The sequence below is a fragment of the Peromyscus maniculatus genome, chromosome 5, assembly GCF_049852395.1.
Source record: "Peromyscus maniculatus bairdii isolate BWxNUB_F1_BW_parent chromosome 5, HU_Pman_BW_mat_3.1, whole genome shotgun sequence".
Taxonomy (NCBI): domain Eukaryota; kingdom Metazoa; phylum Chordata; class Mammalia; order Rodentia; family Cricetidae; genus Peromyscus; species Peromyscus maniculatus.
Window position 1 is genome coordinate 93,481,167 of NC_134856.1, and position 25,764 is coordinate 93,506,930.

The 25,764-nt window shown below is 41.2% G+C and overlaps 1 protein-coding gene across 11 annotated transcripts in view; it reads right to left on the reverse strand.

Annotated features, from left to right (window-relative positions):
• The window catches only part of Chrm3 (cholinergic receptor muscarinic 3), a 483,981-nt gene that overhangs the window by 60,530 nt on the left and 397,687 nt on the right, over positions 1-25,764 (reverse strand). For 4 of the 11 annotated variants that reach the window (XM_076572924.1, XM_076572922.1, XM_076572921.1 and 1 more), the window contains one exon: positions 23,859-23,917. The exons of the other annotated variants lie outside the window; for them this stretch is intronic. In XM_076572924.1, the coding sequence (XP_076429039.1) occupies positions 23,859-23,905 (47 nt within the window). In that variant the 5' untranslated portion in view covers positions 23,906-23,917. The remainder of the gene's footprint in view (positions 1-23,858; positions 23,918-25,764) is intronic. 11 annotated transcript variants of the gene reach the window in all.

Sequence of the window (25,764 nt, forward strand, 5' to 3'; positions counted from 1 at the left end):
AGGTTTGAATGAGATTGGCCACCATAGATTCAAATGTTTGAATATTTGGCCTCTAGTTGGTAGAACGATTTGGGAAGGATTAGGAGGTACGGTGTTGTTGGAGGAGGTATGCCACTGGGGGCAAGCTTTAAGGTTTCAAAAGACTCCTGCCACTCCCAGTATGCCTCCCTCTCTGTCTGTCTCTTGCTTGCAGATCAAGATTTGAGCCCTCAGCTGTTCTTGTCACCACGCCTTTGGCTCACCGTCGTGGACACTAACCCTCTGAAACTGTAAGCCCATTTAAATGTTTCCTTTTATAAGTTGTCTTGGTCATGGTATTATGTCACAGTAATAGAAAAGTAACTAAGACATTCTTAAGGATTTTAAGTTCACCACGGATCATCAGGGCTGAGAGGAAAGAGTGAGAATGTATTAGAACTATCTCCAGGGTTTTTTAAAGCTCAAACCTATCAGGAATTTCAAGTACAGGAAGATCTGGGTTAAAAGGCTCAATTTCATAATTTCCACACCCTTGCTCTAATTTTGTTACTATAGATGCTTGGATATTATGGGAAAGAGATGTATAGACTTGGTATCTAATTGGTGGCCCTGTTTGGGGGAGGTTATTGGCCCTTTTGGAGGTGGAGGCCTTGCTGGAGGAAGTACATTACTGAGGATGGGCTTTGAGGGTTTGTAGCCTCTTCTCACTTCTTGTTCTCTCTCTCCCCCCATTTCCTTAATGCAGATGAAAATGTGATCTCTATGATCTGAAGTTCTACAACAAGGCCATACCTTTCCCTCCAGAATTTTGCTCAAATAAACTCTTTCTTAAGTCACTTTTGGTCATGGTATTCTGTCACAGTGACAGAAAAGTAACTAATACAAACATTTCTCTGGATCTCTTGACCTATCAATAAAGATGTGCTACTATTTAATTTCATTGGCCCTAAATAAAGCATAGAAATGTAAGAAAAGTAAGACATGTCCTTCCTGTCTCATAGATTGTGAGGGGCAACAAGCATTCTGAAGTTGACATAACTAGCATTTCTGTGGGTAATCTATGAAGGACAAGATCAAACATTCCATTTCTTTCTCTCACAACGTGGTTTTTTATGTATTTCTCTTTTTGCCTGTGTGTGTGGTATGTGATGTATGTATTTGTATATGTTCTAGTGGGCATGGAAGCCAGAGGTCAATGTTGAGTGTCTTTCTTCCTATCCTTCTTCATCTTATGTTTTGAGGAAGGTTCCTCACTGAACAGAGCTTACTGATTTAGCTAGACTGGCTGTCATCAAGTTCCAGAGATCTTCTGTCTTCACCTATCTAGGCCTGGGCTTACAGGTGCACACCATCACATACAGTTTTTTACATGACTGCTAAAGATCCAAACTTAGGTCCTCATACTTGCAAGGCAAACACTTTGCCACCTAAGCTATCTCTACAGCTCTGTCATGTACTTCTATTATCAGGAAAACACAGTGGCTGTGTAGTCAAAAGATTACCCATACTGCCCTCTCACATTTGAAGGAGACATCCTTTGGTCATTGACTCCTGTACATTCTAACAGTATCCCAGGACATCCTAGAGTTTGTTACTGAGTGAAAATGAGGTTTAAGGGTTATGTAGAGAGATGGTGAGGATGCATTTAGATCCCTTCCTTGGGAGATCAGGACGGCAAAGACAGCAGGCCTTCTATAGTATCTCTGTAGCCAAGGAGAAAAACAAACAAATAAGGTCTCGTATATTTTTATCTATTGAAATTCATTTATACTCTTCCTGTTTAAAAAGAAAGAGAGAAAGATTTGATGGCATAAGTCGGCAAACACAGTGCCAGGTTCCTCTACTGGGTTATACAACAGAATGGTGAAAAACACACATCCTCTACAGTGCTACCTTCTTGTTCTGAGGCAGTCTTTGTTTTAGAAATAGCTGTAAGAAACAGAACTAAAGCAATAGCATTTCTTGATGGCTTGCTGTTTCCATTCTCACACCAGGACTTGCTGGATGAGGAACTGGTCACCAAGATTCTTTTATGTAAAGCCAATGAAGAGGTGACACCAGGAGACTGAGTGGCGTCTACAGCAACCTCAACTAAGACACAATCATTGCCTAAGCACACACAGCATCATCTCCATTCACATTCACATCTTGTTCTATCTGTAGTGCTAGGAATCAAATCCAGGGCCTCATACATGCAAGGCAAACACTGCCAACTGAGATACATCCTCAGCCTTTCATCTTTGCTTCATCTTTGAATGTATCTCCACTGTCTCAAAAAAATGGACTAAAACACACAGTGGTACCTTGTCTAATAAATTGAATAACTCAAGCTTTCCTAATTGATTCCAAGTTAGTTTGACATTTCTCTTTATCCCTTCACATTCTTAAAACTTGAATAAGAGTGATTTAGATCTATGCTTCCTGGTCCTTGTGAATCAGTAAGCATCTAAATATTCAAATATATCTTATAGAAAGAAATTCACTCACATTCTGACCCAGATACAATTCTACATACTCACCCAAGAATAAATTTCATGTGATAATATCCTACTCTGTGGGAGGTTCTTCCACATCTGTAATTCATTTTAAAATCATGTGTATATGTCTGTGTATGAGTATGTGCACAAGAGTTCAGTGCCAGTAGAGGCCAGAAGAGGGCATTGGATCCCTTGGAGCTGGAGTTATAGGTGGTTGTGAGCTGTTCCATGTGGTGCTAGGACGTGAACTCCAGTCCCCTGTAAGAGCAGAGTGTACTCTTAGCTGGTAAGCTGCTTTTCCAGCCTATTTTGGACATTTTACATCCTATTCTATTATAAGTAATTACACATGCCCTTCCCCATATGCTAAGCTGATTTAATGACCTGAAATCAGAACCCCAAGAGTTCTGAGGTCCAGAATTATAGTTTGTTCATGCATGCTTCCCTTAGAGTTCCTTTGCACATAGAAGATCTAGTCAAGAAATGTCACTAAGTAAGTAATTTTCTTTCAAATAAAAATAATATTCTCTTGGACAGCATTGCCCAAACTATCCTTTGATTTGCCTTGCTGTGTTCCTCATGCTGCCGAGAGCACAGCAGGATAGTGTTAGCTGCTTGCCAAAGGACTACAGAATCTATAAAAGAATTTGTGCTTTAATGTCTTCATTGGAGGAAAGAATAAGGAAAAAAAGCGGGGTAGAAGAATAGAGCTGTCTCTGTCGGTCTGCAAAAAAGGTGTAGGAACGCGCTGGCCCCCACGTCCCATGAAGCCTGAAAGTCTGCCGAGTATCACAGGGCCAGCGAGAATTTTGTGTGATTTATATTTTATCCTTGCTAGATGAAACAGTACTAATGGGGGAACACAATTAAATCAAGATGGCAGTTTAAGGCAGAACATCATTTCTCCCTTGACCTCTGGCCCATTCCCTGAGTCTTCTGCAAATTCTGCCCTCTAATGTCTTTGAGTAACGAAAACAAACCAATGACCCCACAAGCAGAGCTGCCCATAGCTTCACCTGGGTTTTCTGTAGCATTGACTGTAGATATACAATTGAGTGTACTGAATTTAGGGCTAAAAACAGCGGAATGTATCCCAGCTGGGTTTAAGTCATTGAGAGCTTGATATATTAGGAGTGTGGTGCTGGATCCTAGGGTCAGAAAAGCAAGAGACTGAATAGCTCTCAGTGTAGTTGGTGGAGCTTCCATGTACACAGCCATGGCCATATTGCAAGCACTGTGCAATGTCTGCATGCAATGAACTATGGGCACTCAGGAACAGTGCACAGGGAGGTTCTTTGAGGAGGGCTTTGACGACTGAATGGAGTCATCAAAAATAGGAGGACAGAGGATATAGCAAATATTAAAATGATCAGACTAGATACTACATTGATTTTAGCCAAAAGGCCAAGAAATGATGCAGAATCTAGAATATATATATGAATGACATGAGAGAGAAGAAGAAATCTAAAGGGTAGGGATTGGGGACCAGGAGAAAGTCTTAGGAGGGACTATGAAAGATAAATATCACATTTTTTTATATTTAGAAATGTTTGCATATATAAACATAAAATCATGAAAACATGAGGAGAGCTATGTGGGAGAGAAATGGGTGAACAAGGAGTGGTATAGAATAAGGGAGGTCAATGGGGGAGATGGATATGAGCAAAACACAATGATAAACATGTAAGAAAATGTCCTAATGAAGCCTGTATTTTGTATGTTAACTAAAAATGAGTTAATAAAACAGACAAAAGAAACCAGAAAGACAAAATTCACTTGGGATTCAGGGTGGTGAGGCCTACATGAATTTGGCTGCCTGGAGCAGATAAGTGCAGGACACTTTAGGGGTTGCTTAGTGGGCTTGGATTTTTGTTGCATACAGGTTTATGATACAAGCAGAGTGAGAATAAGCTGATATCAACTAGAGAAGACACTTGGGTGTCATGGCAGGGACTCCTGTGTTTATTGGGCATTTAAACACGGTGTGGCTTGTTTCTTTTCCCATCGTCCACTGTGTACAAATCATGTCCTCCCGACTGATCATAATGTGAACTCAGTACCAGAAGGGCACTCGGGTTATTTATTCCCTTGCCATTAATTTTATACATGAAGAAACAGAAATATAAGTCATTTGGTTAAAAGAGAACTTTCTGGGAGATTGGAGAATACTCAGTCTATTTGCATATAGATAGAAGCAATCTTCCTGCCTCCTTTGTATGACTGGTTCCTAGTCAAAAGAACAACAGCTCACTGTTGATTTAAATTGAGCAGGAAGGAAGTACAGGGGCAGGTGGGTGTGCCTGATAATCTCACTATTCAGAGCACAGAGGAATGTGCCATAAGGGTGCCTCCATCTTGGAACCCTTCCAAGGGCTCTGAGCCACAGAAGTGCAGAAGGATCTGGTAGAGAAGCAGAAAGTAACAAATAGTCCCCTGACCCTGTATCAGCTACACCCCATCCACAAGGGCAGAAGGTGGTTCCTTCTGGGGCCTTAAAAGAAAGCACTCTTTAGTTGGTACACGGGATTCCTTTCGGAGGCCAATTCTCATAAACACCTGGAGACAGAGTCTCCAGAGACTGTCCTGTTACTGCTTCTGCTGGACCTGTAGAATGAGGGCCACTGGAGAAGGCTCCCAGCAGTACCACTTAGAAGAGTTTGTGAAACACTTCCTGTCACTTGATGTTCTTTGTCTGGTGGGCTGCTTCTGATTTCCATGGGAGTCAAACTCTGTAGTGCAAGGTGCCATCTTGAACCTAAGATGCATTCATCTTAACCAAAGGATCCTGATCAAAATGTCATGGCAGACATGCATGGCAATGTAAAAGTGGAGTTTGTGTCTTGTATGCTTAAAAAAAAAAAAAAAAAAAAAAAAAAAAAAAAAAAAAAAAAAAAAAAAAGGACAAAGTTCACTTGGGATTCAGGGTAGCGAGAACTACACGTTTGGTTTCCTGAAGCAGGTAAGTACAGGTGCTTTAGGGCTTACTTAGTGTTGTGCTTTTGTTGCATACAGGTTTACGGGATAAGCAGTGTGGAAATAAGTTGCTATCAAGTGGAGAAGACACTCAGGTGTCATGGCAGGGACTTCTGTGTTCACTGGGCATTTAAACATGGAGTAACTTGTTTCTTCTTCCATTGTCAAGTTATGCAAACCTTGCCCTCCCCAGTGATCACGGGAGGTCATGACCCCCCTCACTGACAAAAATCCCTTCCCCAGGAAGAGCAGACTTGAGGTAAATATGAATAATCCAAGGATTATTACGTCTGAGGGAACTTGCCAGGTACTCCTTCTTACCTTTGGTCCACCGGGGCCCAGCCCTCCCTTACGGGAGCCAGATCCCAAACGGAGCCAAAACAAACCAGAGCAGTTTCACTGACACTTCTCCGTGGACCACAGACTTCTAGCTTCTGAAATGGACACAATGGCCCTGCAGCTGTTTCCTTGCTAAGCAAGGCGAGGGCCTCCTTAGCAAGTTCAAGAATGGGAGGAGGAATACAAAGGAGGGAGGGAGGTGACATTTCTAAGAAACAGGACAATAAAGCCGGGCATTTTGCAAAGGGAAAGAAGTAACTCAATTGAACAAACAGCCTTGGAAACCTAGCTGTTCAGTGACAGGACTGGCCTTCACCCCGTCTGCACAACATGACAACTTCCCCTGCGGTTTGATACGATTATAGGTGAAGAACAAGACTATGAGAGTGAGCCACTTTCGGGGGACTAACAGAGGAGGAGCAAGATTTCTTCAACTTGCAACAGGACAATGAAGGGACCACATGGGCTCCACACACTGTCCATGAAACCTTCAGTGCCAGATTCTGACCTTGACTACAAGCAGGTAGAGTTAATTCCATTTCTCATTTCCATAAAGGTCGTGACTGAAACAGGCGCATGACAGCTGAGGAGAAATGTAATGTTTTTCAGTGACCACACAGAGCAAGCCCATCCCATGGGAAATGCTGTTGTGAATTTCTGTTTTGGGCCAAGACGCTTCTAGGAGAAAACACCATTTCTAAGGGGCTTTAAAGGATGATTGCTAATTTCAGATACACACACACACACACACACACACACACACACACACAAAACAAAACTGTCATTTGTCTCTACAGCACTTGACTTCACCACCACAACAGCAATGCACGGATCCTTTCCTGGAAGTCTGTTGCTGGCCAAACACCCTCCAGAACTTGAGAGCCATTTGCATGGGTCAGACATAGTCCAGGCCTTATGTTGAAGTCAGACTTCTGGCTTTATCTGCAGAGACTGTTGCTGAACTAACTTGGAAATTCTCAGCAGTCTCTTTCCTTAGTTCCATCATTGCATCTCTGAATTCTTTCTTTGATAATATGAATGCTTTCGTATTAGTTCATAACTAGGATTCAGGAAGCACTGGGAATCTTTCTCTTCCTCCCAAATCAAACACATATACATATACACACATGCGGGGTGGGTGGGTGGCAGAATTCATTATAGAAATAATGGATTTCATTATGACATGGCCACGTTTACCTTAACATCACCTTCTTTTGCCCACCTCCCCCTCATGCTGGCCCCAAATACAATGGATGATTTTTTTCTGTTTACATTTGTAAAAATCACCAGAACACTTCCAAGTTTAGAGTTAGGGAATAGAAATATATCTGACAAATTTACATACAGAGGAAAATGATGCTCTCCTTATTTTTTTTTGACTGTGTGGTCCTTTAATCCAGCAAGAAGATATCATTAAAGCCTGGGTAGGAAGGGCTTTGGGAAGGGAGTGAACTTCAGGGATGCTTTCTTACCCCTATCTCACTTCCCTGATCTGTTTCCATCCAGGCTATAGGGAGAGACAGAAGAGGACTTCCCCTTGGGGGTTGCCATTCAAATCAGCTGACTCCAGGTGAGGGAGTGCAGGATTGTGAATGCATAGTGCAAGCTATGCAAGTGGCTTACCAGATGCTTTCCATTTGGAGCTGAGAAAACACAGGTGGCATTGGTTTAGATGTCCTGATGACATGAAATGATGGGGGATGTCCTGCGCATGGTGTGAGGGATTATAGAACATCATTGGGGGTCAAATAGACTAGACTCAGAAAGACTGGCATCACAAGTTTTCCCTCATGGGTGAGATCTAGATTTAAAATGCACACATAGAAAAAGGGTTATTTGAGAGGAGGATGGCCAGTGGGAGAAAAAGAGGGCAATGAAGGGTAACTATGGCAGAAAACGTGTATGAAAATATTTTAATAATAAAATCTATCATTTTGTTCAATGAATTAAACTCACTAGAAAAAGAAATATTGGATGGATAGGAAAAGAGAAACAAAACCCAGTGCTTCTGGAATCCTAGGCACAAGGTGAAAATATCCATTTAAACACTGCATGATTTAAAAAAAAAAAAAAGAAAACAGAAGCAGAGGTGACAGCTTGTGCAGAGCCCTCCAGTGACCGAGTGGGGTTGGGGCCAGCTCTGCTCTGACTCCCTGTCCTGTTCTTGCCTTGCAGTAAGTACAGGAGGACATACAAGAGGAAGCACTGAGCAGCACTCTGTTTCCCAATTGTGCTCTTCCCAGAAAAAAAACCTCACATCAAAAGCAAACCCTTGCCAGGGGAGACAGCCACGTGAGCAGCGTCATCTTCTGTAACCTATTGTCTTTTTGCAACTCTCTTCTAAGCATGTATCCCACAACCTCTTACTTCTGAACCCAGGGAGTTCATGAGAAATTTCACGTGTGCGACAGGCGCAGTGACTGAGGGTGGGGGAACAGCACACTCCATCCCCCAGCATCTTCACGAATTGTTGTACAGTTCTGAAAACAACCCTGAGAAGCACATATTCTAATCTGAATTTGACAGACGTATGAAGACAGTCTCACAAAGCATTTCCTCAAACACAGGCTGCTGACACATGGGCAGGCCTTTGATTTGGGAAGTTCACTGTGATTTGAAATTTAAAGAAAGGCGTGGCAGTTAAAATGGACATTACCTAAGTGATCTGCACTAAACTGTATCAAACAGGGAATGGGTGTCCTTTTACTGTTAAATAGAATTCATTGAAAGCAGCAGAGGGATTTAAAATACTCAGCATTTAGAAAATTCTAGGTGTGTGTGTGTGTGTGTGTGTGTGTGTGTGTGTGTGTGTGTCCAGAGATTGACAATGGGTGTCTTCTCTAGGCATTCTCCACCATATTTTTTGATGCAAGGTCTCTCGTTGAACCTGGAGCTTGCCAATTCAGTTAGAACGACTAGCCAGGAAGTCCCAGGAACCCTGTCTCTACCTTCTTAGTGTTGGGGTTACTGGTGGTGCCAAGACAGTTTGCTATCTGAATGCTGGTCCTCATGCTTGTGAGGAGAGCCCTTTATAAACTGTGCCATCTCCCCAGCCCCTAATTCTTTCAATGGAGACTTGAGCATCACATTTGAGCAGGGAGAAGGAATGCTGATCTCAAGGATTTGGTGCATTACACAATGTCACAGGTGCTTATCAGCCATTAGCTTAACATTCTGTGAGGTGAGATTTTTGTTATCACTTCAGAGATGGGAAGCAGAGCATGGAGAAGTTGGGTGTTTTTCTCAGGGCCACAAAGCAAGGGTTAGAGCTGTTGTCATATCCTGGTGCACTGGTTCCTGAAAGGGCTTGTCCCCTCTGCTATGACTCCTGTCCTTGCCCTTCATCAACACAAACTGTATAAGTTAGATGGTTGTTAGTCCAGTATGCTAAGAAAACATCAAAGACTGGCATGGTGAAATGAATATGAAAATACACAATTTTTAAATTCAGAAAGTAAAAGACAATAATAATGAGCCAATGTTCCACAACCCTTGTGTTTCTGGAAAATTTCTGAATGTCAATGGAAACTAAGCTAATCAATTTAAAAAATTCTAAAATCATCAAATCCATATAGCCAACCAAACCAGCCTTGCTATGAGGCTGGGCCACTGGGAAGCCTTGTACCCAACGGACCCTCTGAGAAGCTCCTGAAGGAAGAAGCCACAGACTGCAGAGATAGTTATTTTCTTAGTAGGCAATGAACGAAACTGAGGCTTGGAGCCAAGATTCCCCAATGGGAATTAGATTTAGAACTATGAGTTCTACGCACATCCACGTGACCCAGCCCATTCCATAGCTTTCTGGTCTTCACTCTGCTTTAATCACACAGAGATGGGCAAAAACAAACACAAAGCAACAGCAAAGACAAAGGCAGGTTGACAGGAAGGAATTTCAGGAAAGCAAGTTCCTGTATGCCTTCCACAAGAACCAATAAAGCTCCTATCATTCTTAGCATGCCCTGCCCACCAGCCTTTGACTCTGCTTCCAGTGCATCCAGAATCTTGGTCCAGGGTGGATTTATTGCCTGCCACAGCCTCCTAAGAGGTCTCCTTCTTCTACCATGAACCCTTTACAATTGACTGTACGGTCACCAGGCAGAGGGTACTTTCAAAATGTCCATCAGATCCTACAGCTCCTCAGTACAAAAACCCCTGACACTTTCTCACCCACTCAGAGCAAAATTCAAGCGTACCAGATACCTCCTGACCTTCTTGAGGGTCCCACCCGTTGCCACTCAGGCACACCCCAAAATGGTGCTGAAACAGAAAAATGTGTTGCATGAAGGGTAAAGGAGGAATAACCTTTGATCCTAACAGTGAATCTGGACCACAAAGAGAAATTTAAAATCTTTCCTTTATTATGAAAAGAATGTAGAGGTGATGTGCTTCATAATAATTTTTTATTTCAAGTACATTAAAATAGTCTAGTTATTTTACACTTATGTGTCTTAAAAGCCTTGATTTTAATATATAATGTATATAATATATTGCTACAAATCTATGGGCAATTGAGGTTTGACTCTTGGGTGGCAACTGTTAATGCTCAACATTTTTATGTTTAAGAATGTTTTACTTTTATCATCTCTGTTTAGCAAAAGACAGGGAAGTAAGTAGGTTTATATACTCATTGCTCCCCACACTCCCACATACACACTGACGGCAGAAGGGGGTCTATTTGAGGAAGGAGGGGATCATTGGGGGTGGGGGGCCACAGGGAGGGTAGTGGGAGAATGGATATGAACAAAGTACAATGACATGTGTGCATGACAATGTTATAAGAAAACCCACTATTTTCTGCCCTAAATTGTTTTTCTAATGAAACTAAGACACTGAAAACAACTGATATAAATGATAAGCAGTGCTTATAAAAATGTGATAGGGAGCTACACTTAAACATTCTAAGTCACTTCTGCATCAGCTTCTGAGGTGGACATTCTCACTGCCATCAGTTTACCAAAGTGACTGAGATGCAATGTTTAATGAGAGTAATGTGAGTCACCAGGCAAAATGGCACCAGAGGAATATGGATTACAAAAGGCAACTGCCTGGTCTTCAGTTATCCATTTAAAAACACCCTTGGTGTACTTAGGATATATCAAGAATTGAACTAAGTACCAGGGATGCAAAACCATGATTTAATTTCTGTCATCATGGGGACTGAGGCAGGGGAACGGGCCAGCTCCACCTGGGGAAATGAATCTCAGGCATTTGAAAGTGGGAACTTGTAGGAGAAAATGCAAGTATGACGTGGTGTCCAGCCTACCTGGCACACTGTGTTTCTAAACAAGAAGCATGGCACACCATGCCCCAGAAGTCAGAACACTGAATTCTGAAGTAGCGTGAGTAGCAGTAACTGGCCTGTGGATGAGTCTGCACTCTCCACATCTCCTTTAAAGAGCTTCTTCCTCATAGAGACCCTGGTGGTGTGAGTCCTTGATGTCCAGGCAGAGGTAATGTGCTAACCAGTCACGGTCGACAGGCTTCCTCTATGTAAGCAGCTGTTCATGTACAATAAAGCAGACACTACTCCCTGAAACTGTCTCTGGAGTGGTTTGGTTCATCTCCATGCCCTTTACTGACCCATGGGCACTGCAGTCTTATTGAGGGATGCCCTGGTAATGATGGCAGGAATTAATCCCTTCTCTTATTTTATTGTTATTATTACTGGGTATATGTGTATTTGTTTATGCATGTTTAGGGGTATGTATGTGCATATGGAGGTCAGAGGTCAACTTCACGTATCACTCTTCAGGAGCCATTGACTATATTGTTTTGACTCAGGGCTCTCACAGGCCTGGAACTCCCCAGGTAGGGTTGGCTGGCTAGTCACCAAGCCACCAAACTTCAATTGCCCATAGATTTGTAGCAATCCATTGTATGGAACTGTGAGGCATAAGTATAAAATAACTAGAATATTTTAATGTGCTTTAAATAAAAAATCATTATGAAAGATACCATCTCTAATCCTCAACATTATTTCAGAGATCTCTCTACCTCCTGTGATGGAATTTGTGACCCCTGGGAAAAGATCATAGACTCAGTCCAATTATAATTAAAAGATTTATTGATCAGCTGCTAGCAGAACGAACAACCTCTGAGCCAAATTTGAGAATGCCATGAAGGAGGGGTATGGGGAAAGAATTTTAAAGGGGAAAACCACATGAAGATCTTCAATATCTACACAAGCAAGCAAAAAAACTGTTCTGTTCTACCAAGTTAAATGGTTAAGCAACTCAAAACAATCTTTGGGTATCTGTGTAAGAAAGTTACAGAAGCAAAAAAGTACTTGGTCATATTATAACAAGTAGATAGTTATGGCTGTATATTTTTGGGTGGGGGCCACTGAGTCAGGGCTTATCTTCCAGGTGCTGGAATCAGAGACAAATGGCTTGTGGGTACCAAGATGGATGCCTGGCCTAAAATGGAGCTTTTTTAGCCATATCACTTTCAGTGCTGGAATTACAAGCATGTACCACCAGGCTTAGGTTCTTTACATGGAGTTGAGTTCTCACACTTCGAAAGCAGGCACAGTAATGACCCACATTTTCCCTTTTCATCCCTCAGGATCATCTACTCAAGCTATCAGTGACAGGGGTTGTTTCAGTCCTCAGCTTTTGCCCTTGGATCCCTGAGTGGCCTTCGGTCTGTCCAAGTCACCTTGCTTTGCTCCATCCAGATTGTTCTTGACATCTGACAAGGCAGCATCCCTAGGGAGAATATTTTTGTATTTCTCCATATGTTGCTCTTTGTCTCCTACAGTAAGACTTGTCAGTTCCCCCACAGGCCAGCACTGCAGCTCATGTTTGGTGTAGTCTCCAGTAATAGTTTATTATTATCTCCATTGATTCCTATCTTTCCTTCAATTGCAGAAATGATATTTTCTTTCAGTCGACTGATGCAGTACCTCTCATCTAATTTCATCACTACTTCCTGTATTGTTTAGAGGTCCCTTCCTTATTCAAGGTCACGCTTCTTCCATCTATATCCAAAATCCATTTGATGGAATGCCCTAAGTCTATATTTACTTACTTTCTTAGTGATTGCTTTTCCTGCTCATTCTTTTCATTTTCTCCAACCTTGCAGACATAGGTAATTTTGCTTTATTTGTTCTTGTCTATAATCTGTTTCTGAAAAATATAGGCTTTATTGACCTTAGATTAGCTTAGATCACATACATAACACTGAAATTAGAGGTCAGATTATAAGACAGAGGTCCTCAAATTGTTTATAACTGAATGGGGTGGCATTGTGATTAAGTAAAATTTTGTTTTATTTTGAGGCAGTTGCTACTAAACCAGGCTAGTTTCAAACTTCCTGCAATCTGCATGCTTCAGCCCCTTGAGTGCTGGGATTGCAAACATGTATTACTATGTATGTCTGGCTGAGTATGTGTAATTAAGAAAAAACATTTTAAAAAGTGGTAAATAGTAGTAGGTCTGCTAAATGGGCATACTATTAAAATGACTCCTAATGATTTATTGTTGTACCCATAGCCTAGTGTATTGCTCTGCTTTCATTAGAGAAATGCATTCTTGTGGTAGACGGCAGTTAACACAAAAACCCACAACCGATCAATACACAGAGAATAGAAAACTTTAGCATAAACAGCCCTAAATGGGACATCTATGTCACATCCCTACACCCCATGCCAAGGCTCATGGACTTTTGCTGAAGAGAGAGTAGAAAGATTGCAAAAGCTAAAGATGTGGACGACTTCAAAGAAACAGTATCTTCTGGGCACAACAAGGCAGCTAGCCACACAAACTCACAGAGAATATGACAGCATGCACAAGACCTCTTTTCTTGCAAGTCTAAGTCAGACAAAATCCCAGCAAGGAGGAGGGAGGAAGGCACAGAGTCCCACCCCCAGCTGAGGAGCTATTGGCATTTGACAGCTTCTGGGAGAAGGAACGACAGTTTTCTTTAATGGCATGACACCTGGAATAGTCTACTATACTCCAGAGCAGGCCCCACACATGAGTAATTGAGCAATACAAACTGGATTTGATGTTTGAACATAAGTTCAATTCCCAGAATCCATATAAAGACAAATAATATAAAAAGGAGGGGATGAGATGAGTTTATGATCCCAGAGTTGGGGACGTAGAGACAGGCAGATTCCTCAGGCTTATTGGCTAACCATCCCATACTACTTGGGAAGTTTGAGTTCAGTGAGAGACCCTACCTCAAAAGGTAGATGGTTCCTGAGAAATAACACCTGAGATCGTCCTTTGTTTCCATATTTTCATACTTATGTATGAGAGAGAGACAGATAGACCACATGAATTTGGGTTGGGGGTAGATCTGGGAGGAATTGGGGGAGGGATGAATATTATCAAAATTCATTGTATGAAATTCTGGAACAATAAAACATATTAAAATATAAAAAACTGGTGGTAAATATAGAAGACATGCTATTAACCACATTCTCCATGCTTAAACATATGGTTTAATGCCAATAAGGTCATTCATATTATTTTGTAACCATTACCCACTAGGTCTGAGTTGCCTTTTGGTTACTGTGGTAAAATGACCTGGAAAAGCAACTTAATGGAGAAAGCATTTATTTTAGCACACAGTTCATCATGGCAGGGAGGTTAAGGTGGCAGAAATTTGAATCATTTGCTCATCTATCATATTCACTTGAATTCAGAGGCCAGAGCAAGAAAAAGACATGTATCTACCTCTGCCACTCTCTTGTCTTACTGTCCTGAGACAGGGTCTCTCACTGAACTGCAAGCTCACCACTTTGACCAGGCTAGCCAGCCAGGGAGTTCTTGGGAAGCACCCGTCTCCATCTTGTAATGCTTGGTGGGATTACAGCCATGCACAGCCATGTCTGGCTTTTTAAAAATGTGGGTGCCAGGTATTAGAATTCTGGTCCTCATGTGTATAAAACAAATTGCTCATACCACTGGGCCACCTACACAGCTCTTGCTGACTTTTTTCATGTGTGTGTATGTGAACACGGGTACACATGTACTCATGTGCTCATGGAAACAAAGGACAATCTCAGGTGTTATTTCTCAGGAACCATCAACCTTTTGAGGTAGGGTCTCTCACTGAACTCAAACTTCCCAAGTAGTATGGGATGGTTAGCCAATAAGCCTGAGGAATCTGCCTGTCTCTACATCCCCAACTCTGGGATCATAAACTCATCTCATCACCTCCTTTTTATATTATTTGTCTTTATATGGATTCTGGGAATTGAACTTATGTCTTCATACTTGCATGATAAGCACTTTACTGACAGCCATCTCCCTAGTCCCATTTTCTGACTCCCATTCTGTGCTCTCCCTAATCAGTGGCATGGCATCTCTGGTGATAAAATTATAGCAAGCTTTTCTACTCTACCCCCCACCCCCACCCCGGAAAATTGATGTATTTAGGAGTAGATTACAAAGACATGTGATATGATAGCATGAAATGATGGAGTGAAGTGAGGCATGGTCTCCGAGGTGCTGAGGGCACCAGCTACAGCATGACATTCTGTGTCTGGCAGCAGATGGCCTCGAGAACATGTTCTCTGGAGTGGCAGGCATCTGCACAGGGACCTCAAAGGCTACTTTTAACTCTGGTTACTCAGGAGCTGTTTTTGTCAGGTGCCTGTGAAAGGTCAGCGTCTGATCTAATCCACCCACACTCGTGCAGTCATGGTCTCCTTCACGGTGACTGTCACTCTTCTGACGTCATCTGACATTCTATCTCCTGCCAGTTTTCTCTTCAAATCCTTTTAGAAAACTATTTTTTTATTCCTGAATTTGTCATTTTACTTAAAAAGAAAAGACTCACAAAAGGGTCTTTTATATTTGTGTCTGTTTTTATTTCCTTTTCTGTTTGAAAATTTCACCTGCATCATCTATTGATAGGAAAAGTGATAGATGTATTTGATTCTTGTATGTTTATAGTGGCTTTTTGAGATTTCCCCCCTTTATTTTGAGACAAAATTTCACTATGTGGTCCAGGCTGCCATTGACTCAGAGCAATCTTTCTTTGTCTCGGCTTCCTAGAGTGAATTATTTTTGGAACATGACCCTAACACATCAGTAAACTATCAACTTGGGTTTACTTATTTTTGAAACAAGTTCTCATGTGTCCCAAGCTAGACTCACATTTGCTATGTAGCTGAGGATGACCTCGAACTCCTGATCCTCCTGCCTCCACCTCCTGAGTGTTAGGATGTCAGGCATGAGCCACCATACCCTGTTTGTGTAGTGTAAGGATCAAACCTAGGGCTTTGTGCATGCTAGACAAGTTCTCAACTAACTGAACTACATCTCCAGCCCCCAGTTGGGTATATTTGAGAGAATTTATCATAACATTATTTTGATGGTAGTGCTTAAGGATGAGAGGGGAGGGAACTGGAATAAGGGAGCTATGGCTGAGATGTTGGATAAACAACATACAGAAATAAGCCAAAGCAAGGCTTAGAATGGCAAAACTTAAATGGTCTCTCTGGACCAAGGCTGCAGGGACTGATCAGGGCTAGCTTGCCACCTTGATTGGGACCATCAGATACCATCCCCATCCTGTAAAACATGGAGCCTGAGGCTTCCTGTAGCTCTGCCATTCTACAAGACTGCTTTTTATTCCCAGCTGAATAGGACTATGAAGCTTATCTGCTCTGCATGGAACTTCCTGGGCAATTTGCTGAAACAGTGTTGGCCATACTCTTTGACATTTAAGAGGCAGCACAAATATTAGCTCTATATTAGAGTCTATAGTTTTAGGACAAAGATAATTATCTTGCTTTGGTATAAGTTTGTGACTAAATTCTACCATTGGTTGCCATATTTCAGTCTCATATTTCCAAGCACTGGACTGGATCACTCTTTCTGATGAATTCCCTTTGTGAAAGCTAGTGCTGTGGTCTACTTCCTGGATACTCTATGATTGCATGGGAAGTATAACTCTTGAATTGGGTTCTCCATACTTATCCTTTTTATTCCCCCGTAACATCACCCCTCCAAGTACTCGCATTTCCTGGGCAGGTATGTCAACCTTCAAGGTCACCCATGTTTCCCCAAAGCATCACTTAAACCCATATATTCTGTCTCATTTATTAAAAATTGTACCAATGTCTATAACACAAGTTTTACAGCATTCTTTGCCTCATCTTGACAGGGTGAATATGGAGTAGTTAATAGGAACTTTTGTACTTAATTATTTTGATAGGATCTAATTCTAAATGTTTAAATCTGGGTTGGTAATTTTCTCCATTGTTAAAGCTATTTGAAGAAGTATTGACTTGGCTTATGAAGAATACTGATCTTTCGTTGGCTTACAGTCTGTGCTGGTTAAATCACTATCAGTCCTGTCCTATGGAGGAATCCAGTGAGATGAACACATCATCCCAGGAAGTAAACAAGCAGCTCTCATTCAGTCTAACTATCTCTTTCACAGTTGAGACATTTAAACACACGTTACAGGACATCATTCTAGGAACCCCAGAATTGGGCCTAACCCACTAGGGTTAGTACATTTACACGGTGAGGAAGAGATAAGAGGTGTACACAGAGGAAAGGCCATGTGAGGTCATGGGAAGAAGGTGGCCATCTACAAACCAGCCACAGAGCCTTGTCAAAATGCCAACTCTGCTGGCCCTTTGTGTCTGTGTTTCCAGCCTCTAAGATTATGGGAAATAAATGTCTATTGTGGCAGATACCTAGGCCACAGTGTATTGTTATGACAGCCCAAATGAACTAAGAAAATGTGCCAAATGCTCACAAAGCTGCTCAAACCTCCAAGTAGAGCAGGTGTGGGAGTGATCTCATAGGTTAGAAACAAGCCCAGAAAAAGTAAGTCCTTTCTCTGAAGCCACATGGCTGGTAAGTGGGCAGGAATGTGGGGGCTCCTAAGTGGATTGTATCCAGTTCTCCCAGTCTGTGAAGGAAGAATGTTTTCTGAAGAGTTGAGCTTACAGGTGTGTGTGTGTGTGTGTGTGTGTGTGTGTGTGTGTGTGTGTGTGTGTGTGTGTGTGTTATACAATGTGTGCATGTGTGTATATGTGTAAATATGCATATATGTGTATATATGCATATACGCATATATGTATGCATATGTGTGTACATGTCTGTATGGATGTGTGTATGTGTGTGTGTGTGTGTGTGTAGGAAAGGTGGGTATATCCTATGGTTTCTTGTGCATCAGGGAGAGAGCATCTCAAGGTGAAAGATAGAGTAAGCCAAAGACAGTGCTTTAGCAGTTTTGGGAGGAAATAGGAGGCTCCCCCTCTGCCTTGAGGATTTGTGCAGTTGGGGGTGGGGCAACTGAGGGCCGTGACTCCCATCACAGTTCCTGGGAGATGCTTTTCAGAAAGCATGGCCAGGAGGTTTCTGCAAATGACACAGGAGGAGGAGACTGCCAACTTCAGGATGACTGGGGAGAAAGACTCTATGGGTACCTGGGACTCTAGAGAAGCCTCAGGTCCTTCCGGGTCTCGTCCCTGTCTCCCTGTAGTGCAGTTGTACCAGGTAATGATTGTTCTAGCTTTCACAGAGAAGTGACTGGCACAGCAGGCACATCGGCAGCATGGACTGTATAGGAATATCGGAATGTGTTCAGCACGCTCCAGCTCAGTGCCTCACATACACTCTGAGGTAGATGCTAACATCATACCCAGGTGACCATGAAGACCAGGCACAGAGATGCTGCATGTTGTTTCTGAGATCACACAGCTTAGAAAGGCTTAGTAAAATGCAGGCTATTAGCCCAGGCTGTCTCACATTTTCCTTGTCATTGACTATTCACTTCCAGCTCTGGGGGCTTTCTGAAGAAAACTGTCTTAATGGGCACTCCCTAGACCAGACGGCCCAGCAGTCTGGGAGGCAAAGTTTTGAACTTTTTTTTGGGGAAGATTGAAGGCCCTCTACCCCCTTCCACCTATTCCTAAGTTTATTTCAGCTTAAACAATAAGGCATGGCACTGACCTCATAGACTCGGTAAGCTGAGTGAGGGAATGCTTTGTGGGTATTGATAAAGTTTTTCCAGAACACAGGATTACATGGCTTAAAAATAAATAGTGAAGAAAGATGCAGGGAGGCTGGAGTAGTGAAGTAAGACTGTATTAGGAAAGGTTGCCTGTCTCTTTGAAGCAAGACAAACACATTCTCTTGGTCTGAATCAGACTCATAGGAAAGCAGTTGCAGGCATGAATCACTAAGCTTAGTGTTCCCTGAGTTCTTGGTGCTTCCCTGCGGCTCTGCACACTAAGGGCCATGTGGTGAGTGCCAGGTGAATCTTTTGGATGCATGATGTCAAAAGGAGGGTGTGAAGGCTGTGAGCCAACAGGGAATCTTTTTCTGAATGAGACATTTTTAGCAAAAACAACCCAACAAACATACTAAAACACCCCCAAAAGGATGAACCAGATTCTAACTGTTGATGTCTGCTGAGCTAACATGACCCAGAGATGCCACCTCATTCGTCATTGAGATAAAGGGCTCCAAGGATGTTGCTGACACACTCATTCAGTCTCCTCATTCCTCAGAGTACAGGTAAGGATGCATCAAACCAGACCCAAGGTTTATCATTAAACCTGTATACCAGGCACCATTATCAAATACAGACCCCAAAATGAGAATTGGCCCCTCTTGTCAGTGTTCAAGCACCATTTTGTTGTGTATTTGGTTTGATTGCCTAGAGGTTCGAATTAGACCTCCCCTGTAGTCAACGACTGGGTTTATTATACATATTTGGCTCTGCAAGCTCATATCTCTGCCCCTCTTTGTTCATGTATTTGTGGAGGTCTGAGGGCAGCCTTGGCTATGATTTCTCAGGTTCTTGCCGCCATTTTTGTTTTGCTGTTTTGAAATAGACTGTCTGTTACTGGCCTGGAACTAGCCAAGCAGGCTGGGCTGTCTCATTAGCCCTGTCTCTATCCTCTGAGTATTGGGATCACAAGCATGCTGCCAGCTGCCATCATGCTCAGCTTTTTTTTTCCTTCTTTTTTCTTCTTTTAACATGAGTTCTTGGGATTGAACTCAGGTCTTTGTGTTTGCAAGGCATGCACATTACTTATTGAGCTATCTCCACAGGCCCCAACTCTCTGCCTTTATCTTTTAAAATCAGCTTTTAAGATGTAAACTTTCAGAAGGGTTATGCTATACTCTTGGTTTTAATGTGCTTGACTCCCAGATGAGCATAAGGCCATTCAGATGAAAATATAAACTCACATGCAGTAGCAAGCTATAGAAATGACCTCTGAAAGAATAGTTTTAAAAGCATACATAGCATGTGGCAACCACAGAACCCCTCCCAAACTTCTTCAATTTTCCATAAGACTGACTAAAAATGAAGGGAGGGGAGGACACATGAAACATGGAAGCAGAAAGGAGGTGATAGAGTGTGGCAGGTATGGGGGTCAGAAGAATGTGGGTGAAGAATCAAGAAGAATAAATTTTATTTGAAAATGCTATAATGAAACCTAATACAGCATGCAGTTAATGGAAAACAGTTACATTTTAAAAGTCACACTTTTTCTTGATTTCTCGTGGGTGGGTCATGAGAATGGGTACACTCCAATTCACTGTGATAGTTAAGAGTGAAGTATATATGAATCAACATAACTAATTTCAGTTTTATTCATAAATCCCCATCTTCATCTCTACCCTTCAATAACACAATCAACATGTGTCAGAGCAGTCAATGGGTGGTTGGCCAGGAGAGAATGTGGGAAAAGATAATGGTGCACTCAATGGAGAGGTCAGAAAGCCTCATTGTCCTGTTCTTACCTCCGAGGCTGACCCTGATTCACCAGAGAGCATGGCTGGGTCAAAATAGTGTGTGTGATTTATAGGACTGTTTTGGGTGGGGCTTCCTTTCTCAGGAGCATGGTGACTACCCACTTGCTTCGTCCCCAGAGGACTGAGAGAGTACAGAAGTGATGTCCCTGGCATCTATACAGCTGAAGCTGCTAACAGGGACCACAGATAAAAGGCACTGTTGCTCTGGCAGGGTTTGGAAGGGGGAAGAGGCTCAGGTGTCTCTGAAGAGCATGGTGCAGATGCATGCCTCTCAGTCTCAGGTAGCTCTGATGTGACTCAGGAGCATTTCTCTGTTGTATGATGAAGAGGAAAAACAGCCAATGTTGTAAGCAGAGCAGGAGGAGTCTGGCTTTGCTAAAAAAATGAGGCAGATAATCCCATAGGTAGGCCCTTCTTAAAGGCTATACTTCTTTGCCATTTCCCAATACATAGCTAACATGTATAGATTTATGTTGGTGGTGAGAGAGGGGGAAAGGAGAGGAGAGTAAGAGGAAAGGAGAGAAAGAAGAGAGGGAGAGGGAGAGAGGGGAGTAAGGAGAAAGAAAGAAAGGAAGGAAGGGAGGGAGGGAGAGAGGAAGGAAGGAGTAAGGAGTGAGGAGGGATGGATAGGAGAAGAGGAAAGGTGACAAGAAAGAGAGAGGATACAGAGAGGGGAAGTGAGGAGGAAGGAGACAAAGAAATGAATAAAGAGAAAATGAAGAAGAGACAGAGAGAAATAAGAGCAAGAGGAGAAAGAGAGAGAAAGAGATTGATTGATTGATTCATTCATTCATTCATTGAGAGCACCACATTAAATTCCTAACTTGAAATAAACTATTTGACTTTTCTTACAGAAGCATCTAAATGGTCACAGTGCACCATGTCATTTGGATTTAGCCCCAAATATCCCAAGTTGATTTTCTAAAGTTTGTTTCCTATTAGTTTATTTTTTATATTCTATTATTTCTCCCTGGAAACTCACTGGCCATGCCAGCTCATGAAACAGACAGGTGATTTTCACTCTCCTTCCCATTTTCCAATTCCAATTCTCCAGTCTGATCTCTAGCTTTGTGACAGACACCTGCTGAAGCCTGTCCCTCCCTATACCCCCACTGCAGGGAACTAAGCAGATCCTCTCCTACAGCCTTCCTTCCTCACTACATCCCTTTGTCTCACCCACAAACACCCAGGCAGTCTCTCCCTGGAAACCCAATGGCCATATACCAGTCAGTGAATCAGGAGTGTGATCCTTACACTCCTTTCCATCCTCCAGTTCCTCAGTCTCATCCCTAGCCATGCAGCAGAACACCTCCCCTCTCTTCTGTCCCATCCCCATTGCCATGAATCAGATTCCAAAACCTAGAAACAAATTTTACTCAGGACCCTCAGTGCCCAGAACTGGCAAGGCCCCAGAAGCATTCTCTACAAGGTAAGCCACAGCCACCACATGCTCCTAAGATTCAGAGAGGGCAACAGAAACCAAGGAATGGAAAATCCACCCAACAAAGACAAGACTAGATATCAACACCTAGAATTATAATCATCCCAAACTCAGATGCCTAGATGTCAGTACAAAAACCCAATCAATAACAACCAGGACAATAGACAACCACTAGAGTCCAGAAACCCTACTATAGTAGGCCCTGATAAATGCATTATAGTTGAAAAACAAGACAAGGACTTCCAAATAGCTATTATGAATATGTTCAAGGATCTTAAAAGAGTTTTGAATAAATCCATTAATGAAATCATGGTGTGATGAAATGAAGAAAGCTGTTCAAGAAGTGAAAGTAGAAATGAAATCACTAAAGAAAACCCAAACTTAGTGAACACTAGAACTGAAAAATTTAGGGACTTGAACAGAAACCTGGAGGCAAGCATCGCCATCAGAAAACAAGAGATGGAAGAAAAAGTACAGGCACAAAACATCCAAGAAATCTGGAAAACTATGAAAAGACCAAATCTATGAATAATAGTAGTAGAGGAAGAAGAAACCCAGGTCAAAAGTACAGAAAATATACTCAACAAAATCCTAGGTGAAATTTTCCCTAACCTTAAGAAGGAGATACTTATCAAAGTACAAGAAGAATGCAGAACACCAAAGAGACTGGACCAGAAATGAAATTCCCCATGACACATAAAAATCAAAACACTAAATGTTCAGAACAAAGAAAGAATATTAAAAGCTGCAAGGGAAAAAGGCCAAGTAACATACAAAGGCAGATCTATTAGAATAACATTTGACTTTTCAACAGAGACTCTTTATAAGCCAGAAGGAGCCTGGATGGTTGTTCTACAAACTCTAGGAGACCATAGATGCCAGCCTAGACTACTATACCCAGCAAAAGTTTCAGTCACAGTAGATGGAGAAAGAAGGACATTCTATGATAAAATCAAGTTAAACCATATCTACTGTAAGTCCATCATCACAGAAAGCACTAGAAAGAAAACTTCGACCTGAAGAGATTAACCATACCCAAGAAAACACAAGGAGTAAATAATCTCAGACCAGAAAATTAAAAGACAGGGGAAAAACCCCACATCATCACAACAAAATAATGGGAATCAATAAGCACTGCTCATTGATAACTCGACTCATCTTTCTGCTGTATCTAGGAAACACAACTTCAAGGACAGATACCATCTCAAGAGAAAAGGAGGGAAAAAGATATTCTAAGAAAACAATGCAAGAAACAACCCAGTGTAGCCATTTTAATATCTGACTCCCCCAAAGCCAAACAAAAACCCTTTAAAGCAAAACTAATGAAAGAAACAGAGATGGACACTATATACTCACTAAAGGAAAAATCTATTGAGAGGATATACGATTCTAAATATCTATGCCCCAAACACAGGGCACCCAAGATCATAAAAGAAACACTACTATAGCTAAAATCACTTATTGACTCTCACACATTGATAGTGGGTGACTTCAGTACCCCACTTTCACTGATAGACAGGTCAGGTAGACAAAAACTAAACAGAGAAATTCTGGAGCTAAATGATGTCATAAACCAAATGTACTAAGCAGATTTACAAAACATTTCATTCAAACACAAAATAATATATCTTCTTCTCAGCACCTCATGGGACTTTCTCTAAAATTGACCATATACTTGGACACAAAGCAAGTCTCAACAGATACAAGAAAATTGAAGTAACTTCCTGCATCATATCTGACTACCGTGAATTGAAGCTGGACATCAACAACAACAGAAACCACAGAAAGTTTACAGACTCATGGAAACTAAACAACTCACCACTGAATGAAAAATAGGTAAAAATAAAAATTAAGAAAGAAATTAAAGATATTCTAGAATTGAATGAAAATGGAAATACAACATACCCAAACTTATGGGACACAATGAAGGTAGTTCTAAGAGGCAAGTTCATAGCACCAAGTGCCTGTATAAAAAATTAGAGAGATCTCATATTAGTAACTTAGCACATCTGAACATTCCAGAACAAAAGAAGAAATAAGGGCCAAAACGAGTAGATGGAAAGAAATAATCAAGCTCTGGGATAAAATCAATAAAATAGAAACAATCAAATTCAAAGAATCAATAAAATAGAATTGGTTCTTTGAGAAAAAATCAATAAAATTGACCTACTCTTAGCCAAATTAACTAAAAAATTGAGGGAAAAGACACAAATTAACAAAATTAGAGATGTAAAGGGGGGCATAACAACAGATACCGAGGAGATCCAGAGAATCCTAAGGACATACTTTAAAAACCTATGTTCCACTAAATTGGAAAACCTGAGAGAAATGAATAATTTTTTGATATACACCACCTACCAAAGTAAAATCAAGATCTGATAAGCATTTAAACAGACCTATAGCCCTAGTGAAATAGAAGCAGTAATTAAAAGTCTCCTACACCCCCCCTCCCCCCAAAAAAATCTCAGGGCAAGATGGTTTAGTGCAGAATTCTACCAGACTTTTGGAGAATTAATGCCAATACTCCTCAAACTCTTCCACAAAATAGAAACAGAAGGAACATTGCCCAACACAGTTTAAGAAGTCACAGTTACCCTTATATTCAAAACACATAAAGACCCAATAAAGAAGGAGAATTAGAGACTAATTTCTCTTACGAACATAGATGCAAAAGTTCTCAATAAAATACTTGCAAACCCAGTCCAAGAACACATCAAAAAGATCATCGACCATCATCAGGTAGGTTTCACCCTAGGGATGCAGGGATAGTTCAAGATACATAAATCAATAAATGTAATCTACCATATAAATAGACTGAAAGACAAAAATCACATAATTATCTCACTTGGATGCAGAAAAGACTTTTGGAAATATCCAACACCCCTTTATGATAAAAGTTCTGTAAAGATTAGGGATACAAGGGACATACCTAAACACAATAAATCAATTTACAGTAAGCTATAGCCAATATCAACTGAAATGGAAAGAAACTGAAGCAATTCCACTAAAATCAGGAACAAGACAAGGTTGTCCACTCTCTGCATACCTTTTCAATATAGTATTTTAAGTCTGAGCTAGAGCAATAAGACACCTGAAGATCAAAGAAATACAAGAAGGAGAAGAAGTCAAAGCATCTTTACTTGCAGATGATATGATTGTATATATAAGTGACTCTAAAAATTCTATCAGGAAACTCCTACAGCTGATAAACACTTTCACAAAAGTAGTAGGATACAAAATTAATAGACAAAAATAAGTAGCCTTCCTATATACAAATAACAAACAGACTGAGAAAGAAATCAGGGAAACAATACTTTTCACAATAGCCTCAAAAAAATCTTGGGGGTAATTCTAATCAAGCAAATAAAACACACACACATACACATATGCATAAATATGTAAAAATTTTAAGAAACTGGAGAAATAAATTGAAGAAAATGTCAGAAGATGGAAAGCTTTCTTGTTCTCATGGATTGATAGGATTAACATAGTAAAAACGGCCATCCTACCAAAAGCAATCTACAGATTCAAAGCAATCCTCATAAAAATTCCAACACAATTCTTCCTAGAACTTGAAAGAACAATTTCAGCTTCATATGGAAATACAAAAATCCCAGGATAGCTAAAACAACCCTGAACAATTAAAGACCTGTTGGAGGTATCACCATTCCCCAACCTCAAATTGTACTACAGAGCTATAGTAATAAAACCAGCATGGTACTAGCATAAAAAATTGATCAATGGAATTGAGATGAAGACAGAAACATAAATCCACACATCTATGGACACTTATGTTTTGACAAAGAAGTAG